The sequence below is a fragment of the Petaurus breviceps genome, unplaced genomic scaffold (assembly GCF_028583685.1).
Source record: "Petaurus breviceps papuanus isolate PSGF00001 unplaced genomic scaffold, PetGlider_PUasm1.0 99, whole genome shotgun sequence".
NCBI classification, from domain to species: domain Eukaryota; kingdom Metazoa; phylum Chordata; class Mammalia; order Diprotodontia; family Petauridae; genus Petaurus; species Petaurus breviceps.
Window position 1 is genome coordinate 1,128,142 of NW_027187465.1, and position 7,727 is coordinate 1,135,868.

Consider the following 7,727-nt stretch of genomic DNA (forward strand, 5'->3'; position numbering starts at 1 on the left):
TGGATTCCATTACGTCGATGCTGGTAGTTCCTGGATTCCCTTATCCGGCCCTGACCTCTCTCTTGACTTTGCCTTCCTTCTCCAGACACCTGCCGGACATCTCAAACTAGATATTCATAAACATTGTGCTCCTTTCCCCCCAGACCCTCTCTCTTCTGCCAGGGATCCCATGATCCTCCTGGTCACTCTCGCCCCACCGCAGCCCATTTGTTGTCTGGCCCTGTCTTAGGCTCCTGTGGGAATGATGTGTTGGGGGAGGAGCAGGGGAAGTATGGGCTGAGGGGGCGGGGTCGGGCGTCTGGGTCCCAGAGCGCCCTGGGACCACGCGTCTGCTTTTGTCTATTTGCAGCTCTCAGATAGTGCCAGCGAAGAAGACCTGGCAGAATTGAAAAGAGCCCAGAAAGGTGAGAGGCCTGGCAGGGCAGGGGATGGGAACACAGAGGGGATGGCTGCGGCAGCGACGGCTTACCTGGCCAGGCAGGTGCCTCGGCTCCCAGCAGCCTCTGGGACCGCGGAGGGCGCGGCTCCAGCCAGGGCACCAGGCCATGAGCCTCATGTGTCTCAGACAAAGGGCTGCACGTGGAGGTGCGCGTGAACAAGGAGTGGTACACGGGCCGTGTGACTGCTGTGGAGCTGAGCAAACACGTGGTGCGCTGGAAGGTGAAGTTCGATTATGTGCCCACAGACACCACACCCAGAGACCGCTGGTAAGGCCCCACCTGGGAGGGGAGGGGAGGAGGCCGGGAGCTGCCTGGACCCCTCAGCTCAGCCCCGCTCTGCCCCTGCAGGGTGGAGAAAGGCAGTGACGATGTGAGGTTGATGAAGCCTCCCTCGCCCGAGTATCAGAGCCCTGACACCCAGCAGCAAGAGGACGAGGACGTGATCGCCATTGAGCCTTCAACCTCTGACTGCATCCGCATCGAACCCGACACCACGGCGCCCAGCAACAGCCATGAGAGTGTGGATCTGCTGGTGCAGACCCTTCGGTGGGTGTGGGTCTGCGCCCCATGACCCCACGGCCTGGCCCTGGCAGCAGGTCTGATCTCTTGTCTCTGGTTTGTTTCTTCTCTCGCTAGGAATTGTCTCCGCTATTTCCTGCCTCCCAACTTCCCCATCTCAAAGAAGGATCTGAGTTCTATGAGCCCGGATGAGCTGATGGCCTTCCCCCTGGTGAGTCGAGGCTGTCGGCCGTTTGTGTTCCGTCCCCTAGCCCGCCAGCCGCCAGGTGACTGCTCCCACCGGCCCTTCCCTCGGTCCCCCTCCCACAGCTCCCCATTGTCAGTGAGGGCCGGAAAAGCCAGGATGACACTTGGGCCTTGGAAGGCCACCGCAGCGGCGCTCAGGCTGAGGACCAGCCGGCCGCCTTTCTTGTCCCAGCTGGGATTCCCAAGAGCTCTGTGAAGCTTGAGACTGGGGGGCATAGTGAGAGCTGCAGGGGCTGCTCCAGGGCCACGCAGGCACTAAGGAGTAGAGCTGGGGGCGCCTGGAGCTGCTGTGCCAGCAGCCGCCGTCACCCAGCCCCTCACGCGAGGCCATGATGCTGAGGGCGACACGGATCGGGGAGACACCAAGAAGTGCAGAGCGGTGACCGAGGGTATGCCCCCCAGCCACCAGCTGTCTGCCCGCCCCGCCCGTCTGTCATGGATGAAGGCGAGTCTCCATGCAGGAGCAGGCGATCTTTCGCATGTGATCACGGTGGTCTGTACACCCTTGCTCTCTCACAGCCGCCAAGGTGCCCAGGACCCCAGGCTGTTGGTGGTGGCGCTTTGGCTCCATGGACCGAGCTGCTGCCTCAGAGGCTCTTTGCTGCTGGGGGCCTCCTGTCTGCAGACCTAAATGCCTCAGGCTTCCTCAGCCTGTGGACAAGGGACACAGTCCAGCTGGGGGCTCACCAAAGGCCGTCACCACCGCAGTGGAGCCAGGAGCCCTGGAACACTGCAGCGGCTTCTACAAGAGCATTGCAGCCACTCCAAGCACAGAAACGAAGGATGGCGTGTATGCCGCCCCCAGGAGCCGGCCCAGGGGCTTAGGCAGAGTCTTGGGCTCTGGGATTCAGGGATAGCAGGGAGTGGGGCTGTCCCCCATCGGCTGGGCTCAGGCCTGCGGCCACGAGGGCTCTCAGAGCAGTCATGCGGTGGTGCTTCAGCAGTTGTGTGGCCCTGGAAGCTATGCAGAGTGCACTGCAAATCTGACCACATCTAATCCTCAGCAGCTTTGGGAGGGAGATGTGTTTTATACCCATTTTATAGATGAGGGACCTGAGGTAAACAAAGTTCAAGTGACTCACCCAGGGTCACGTAGGGGTACAAGGCTGGATTTGAATTCAGGTCTTCTTGACTCAAGCCCAGGTCCTCTGTGTCACGCTGCCCCTGGTGGGGCCTCTCTTGGATCACTGAAGTCCTTTAAAAATCTGCCTGAGTTTAGGACGAGTCAGGCTGACCAGGGTGGGAAGGCTCTTCCCTCAGTCCCTGTCCTGTGCTCAGAATGGCCGAGCCTTCAGCCCGGCCTGGGCCCAGATTGTGCCCACCCTGACTCTGCCTTCCTCTTCCTCCTCCTCCTCTCCAGAAGGAGTATTTCAAACAGTATGAGGTGGGTCTGCAGAATCTGTGCAACTCGTACCAGACCCGTGCTGATGCCCGCGCCAAGGCCTTCGAGGAGAACCTGCGAGCCTCAGAGAGGAAACTACGTGAGACCGAGGAGAAGCTGCAGAAGCTGAGGACGAACATCGTGGCCCTGCTCCAGAAAGTGCAGGAGGTGAGCAGGGCCTCGTTTGTGGCGCGCCCCTACTGTGTGCCGAGCCCTGCACTGGTCTCCAGCCTTGCAGCCCAGCTGGGAGAGGCAACGTGCACATTTATAAGTAAACGCAAAATGTGTACAAAACGCACCTGAGCCGTTGGTGGGAAGGCCTTGGGGTCCACGAGCCAGGGCGTGATTCCCAGAGTCGGAGGGAGACAATTCTAGGCATGGCAGAAGTGGAGGCTGGAGGTGAGACAGCTCAGGGGCTGCCAGGAGGCCAGTGACTGGGCTCTAACCACCCCTTCTCCCCCCAGGCAGCCAGAGCCCAGGCAGGATCCCCGTCACCTCTGAGGGGCAGCCCCAGGTCAGGGTCTCAGGACAGGCAGGGCAGGGCTTCCACATGGCTCAGCCTGCTTCTTGCACCCCGTTTTTAGGACATCGACATCAACACGGATGATGAACTGGATGCCTACATCGAAGACCTGATAACCAAGGGAGACTGAGGCCAGTGCCAGCGAGGCAGCCTGGAGATGGGCGCTGTGGGCAGGGCAGCCTGGGCAGCTGTGAAGGTGCCCTGACCCCCCGGGACACTCATGTCGTCACAGGAGAACCTTTGAAATCTTGTAGTTCCTCAGATCCCCCTCCCTTTGTTTATAAATATTTATTTTTAAATGAAACCAGACCCCCGCAGTGATGCTTTCTCATTTGCAGCAGCAGGAGACCCTTCTGGCTGGGGGTTGGTGCTCCCAGAAGTCCCCTCCCTTCCCCTGCCCTCTGCCCCGGGGGTGGCAGCAGAGGGGGCTCCATTCTCGGTTCTGGGATGAAGGCACCAGAGGAGAGGGTTGGAGCCTTCCAGGAGAGCCCAGATGAGGAAGAAGCAGGTGCCAGCTGGGCATCCTGGCAGGTCCTCTGCCCTCAGAAGGAAACTGCCTGCCATCTTTGTTCCTTCCTTGCTGGCTCGAGGATGCTCCCCACCATGGTACACCGGCCTGAAGCCTGGGCTCAAGCCCAGGGTGCCCTTGGGCCAGTCCTTCCCTGGGCCTGTTTCCTCTTCCGAAAAAGGAAGACTATGGGACTGGATGGCTTCTCAGGACCTTCCTGGCGTGGGGCAGACCGGGCACTGACTGTGGGCGCGAATGAGTCGTCCGGGGGGAGCACTCATCCTCTGTCCTGGATCGGTGAGCACGCGCTCCTGCTTGCAGTGTCCATCCCTATGCCGTGCTGTGTCTGCAGATGTACGTGACTGTGTGTGTGTTGATGGTGGTCTGCACCTGTGACATCACTGCCCAGGGCATTGAGAGGGAACATGAGCCCGTGGGCGCAGCCAGGAGGAGGCAGGCCTCTGGGGAGGTAACGTCCATTGCACTCTGTTCCCTGCCAGAGACATCATCTGGGGCCCTGGGCAGTCCATTTCATTGCTGCCTGCCTCAATTTTCCTCTTCTGTAAAGTGGGGTGGTTGTGAGGATCAAATAAAATCACCTCCCCAGAGTGCTTTGGAAGCCCTAAGGTGCTCTGTATGCTAGCTGCTATTAGTGTTGTCGTGATGACTGTTGGTGAAGACGCAGAAGCGCTGAGAGGCCCAGGGACTTGTTCATCCTGATGGTGTCAGAGGCAGGATTCGAACCCTGCTCTCTGCACTCCCAAGTCTGGTGCTGTGTCCTCCACACCAGTGGTGTCCAACTCATGGAAACAGGGACCACTGAAGTACGAGTGGATCCCTCTGGGCCGTATGTTGGCTTTATTTTAAAATGTACTCTCTGTTTGATTGTATTTTTATCTGTTATGTTAAATATTTCCCAATTACATTTTGATCTGGTTCCTGCGCGTTGTGGACCAGCCTCTCTGATCTTCCTTCACTGTCCGTTACAGCCAATGTAGGCGTCTCCAAGTGTTTCTTTTGGCTCTTTTCTCTCCTTTTCTCCTTTCTCTCCTCCCCCCCACCCCCACCTGTTCTGGGGTCTGGGCCTTCATGTTGAGGCTGAGGGAGCCCACATGCCAAAGACAAATGCAGCAGGCCTCTGCCCGTGGCCTTCAGCTGGGGCCCAGCAACTTCTCCAGCCTCCAATCCCCATCGACTGGCCAGAACCTTCCAGAACCCAGCAAAGGCTGGCCATGGCCCCATTTGACATCCCTCCTTCTGTCTTCCAACTCACCCAGGGAACCCAGGAAGTCTTGGGCTTTGTGCCAGCCTCCCAGGGCCCAAGCCAGGGCTCAGATTATGGCAGGATCATGGCATGGTGTCCGTGTCAGCTCCTCCCCCTCAAGACCATCAGCTTTGGGATAGATTTCCCCCAATACCTGGGTAGGTGTTGATAGCGTCAGATCCAGGAGGACTCATGTCCCAGTGTCCACCTAGCAACAGATTAAACTCAATTTGAAACTAAGCATTTCATTGGAAGGAGGAGAAAGATCTCAATAAAAACAGCAATAAAACTGGAAGGTGGACCATCTCCCCAGTGGACACAGATGGCCAGAAGCCCTAGAGCCTTGGGCGTCATTGATCCTGGGCTACCCCATCTCCTGCTGGCCACGAGTGGCTAGGTGGAGTCATGGATGGAGTGCTGGAGTCAGGAAGACCTGAGTTTAAATGAGGCCTTTGGCTGTGTGACCCTGGGCAAGTCACTTCACCCTGTTTGTTTCAATTTCCTCATCTGTAAGGTGGACTGGAGAAGGAAATGGCAAACTGCTTCAGTATCTCTGCTAAGAAAATCCCAAATGGGGTCACAAAGAGTCAGTTGTGACCGAATAACAAAACTGGCCAGAAAATGGACTCTACTCCCATGGACCTGGAGGGCACTTGCACCCAGGAGGATCTTTGCCACCACCAAGACCCTGCCTCCATCCTCCATCGGCCCTGTGGGCTGCTAAACTACCAGGGAAACCCCCTTTAAAGAGGCCCAGGGGTGTGCTTATGACGGCCTGTTCTGGTGGTCAGGAAAGATAGAAACTTTGCGTAAGCGGCTGGACCAAAGCTCCTCTAACCCGGTCCCTGCACACTGGGTCTGATTGCTGCTGTTGAATGTTTGCCCTCACATTCTGCTCCCCTCCCTGTGGGAGGAGGGAGGCCAGGGGAGAAGAGCCTGAATTTGGAGTCATGGCCTGCCTCTGTGCCCTTTTCGGACTCCGCCACTAACCTGTGAGGACGCGAAGATGCCCCTCTGATAATGGAGCATCTCACGCATTCTCGTGCAGAGAGATGGATTGAGAGTGCAGTTGGGTGGGCTCAGCAGGGGCCCCATGGCTAGATGCTTCATCTCCATGGAGCCCTGGGCTTGGTGCTCAGCCCTGAGCTGGTGACTCGGACAGTCATAGATGGTGTCATGCTGGTCAGGTTTGCAGGTGACACTGAGCGGGAAGCTGCAGCTAGCACAGCAGAGGTTAGAACCCAGATCTCAAAGAAGGCAGCACAGTGGGCAGAACGCACAGAACGCGGGCTCGGGCACAACAGGACCGCTGCTTGAGTCCACCCCCAGACTCTTACCTGCCCTGTGACCTGTGCAGGTCGCTGGCTCCCTCAACCCCAGTTTCCTCATCTTTGGATTGGGGATGGTAGCACCTTCCTTTTTGGGTTGTTGTGAAGGTCAAATGAGTTATTTGTGAAGGACTGTGTAAATGCTGACCCTCATTATATATGATGATGTGACTTCAGCAGGCTGCCATTGGAATGAAGCTCAGTGGGCATCAATGAAAGAAGCTTACATTTAGGTCCAAAAAAAATCAGCTATACGAGCACAAGGTGATGGACACATGGAGGGACGGCAGTTATTCTGAAGAAGATCTGGGGGTTTAAGTGGACCTCGAGTGGATGCAATAAGAGTCAGCAGGGTGATGGACTGCATCGAAGGCCATACATATTTTCCGACTCCTTTTTAAGTGTTTTGTTCTGGGCACTGGTCTAAGGGTGTTGACCAGTTGGGGAGCATCCAGAGGAAGACAGCCAGGATAGCAAAGGGTCGTCCACATCATAGGAGAATGGGTGCAGAACTGAGCATGTTTATCTGGGAGGAGTTTTGGAGGGAGGGTCATGATCACTGTCCTGCTTGGCCTTAGAGGGCAGCCATGAGCTGCCTAGAGGTAGGCTTGGGCTCTGTGTTAGGAAACCCCACTTGATGAGAGCTGTCCCAAAGTGGGGTGGGCTGCTCAGGAGGTGATGGGCTGCCCCTCCTTGGAGGTCTTCCCACAGAGGCAGGGTGACCACTTGATTTTAGTGGGGGCTCTTGGGCTGGACTCAGCCCCTGGGGTCTCTTCCAAATCTCAAATTCTGTGAGAGAGTGGGATTTTTCTGCAGTTAATTTTCATGGCCTTAGCCAAACCCCTTCTCCTTCTGGGCCTGTTTTCTCTGTGAGATGAAGGAGCTCCACTCAGTGTCCTGTAGGGTTCCTTCTGGCCCCAGACCTACAGTTCTCTGCAGTGCGCTTTCAAGACCACACAGTCTGGTCACACCTTCTTCATCACTGTGACCAGTCTCCAGTTCTGTGCGTGGCCCTGGAGCATGTCCTTACCCTTCAGCTATAACGAGGACTTTTTAACCAAACGCCACATTGTTGTCAAGTCTCAAAGGCGGGAGGACGTTAACTTGGACCTATGCCCCAAAAAAGCAGTCCCCAAGTGGAAGATGTTGTGGGTTTGGAGTAAGGACCTCAGCATCTGCTCCAGGAAATGCAGGTCCAGAAAGGGGAAGAGGCTTGCTCAAGGTCACACTGGGGCTAAGTGGCAGAGTCGGGGTGAAGGGCTCCCTCCCTCCCTCCCTCTAGCAGTGGGAGATGTGGAAAGGGCACTCTTGGCCCAGATGGCCTGCAGGGGTCCCTTCCAATGTGGAGACGTCTGTGATTGTGAGCCCTCCATCCCTGAGGCTTTGTAATCAAAGCTTGGTCTGGGGGCGGGAGGTTGGTCTAGAGGGAGAGACAGACACACACACACCCACACTCACACTTACTTTCACCCCTGTTGTAGCCTGATGTGACCACTAGGTGGTGCTCCTGAATCTTTA

The 7,727-nt window shown here is 56.9% G+C and overlaps 1 protein-coding gene across 2 annotated transcripts in view; it reads left to right on the forward strand.

The window, feature by feature from the left end:
- MORC2 (MORC family CW-type zinc finger 2) overlaps positions 1–4,580 on the forward strand; it is a 49,262-nt gene extending 44,682 nt beyond the window's left edge. For both annotated transcript variants that reach the window (XM_069081642.1, XM_069081643.1), the window contains 6 exons: positions 350–404; positions 566–707; positions 789–986; positions 1,077–1,170; positions 2,566–2,754; positions 3,171–4,580. In XM_069081642.1, coding sequence (XP_068937743.1) covers positions 350–404; positions 566–707; positions 789–986; positions 1,077–1,170; positions 2,566–2,754; positions 3,171–3,239 — 747 coding nt within the window. In that variant the 3' untranslated portion in view covers positions 3,240–4,580. The remainder of the gene's footprint in view (positions 1–349; positions 405–565; positions 708–788; positions 987–1,076; positions 1,171–2,565; positions 2,755–3,170) is intronic.
- Positions 4,581–7,727: the final 3,147 nt, after the last annotated feature.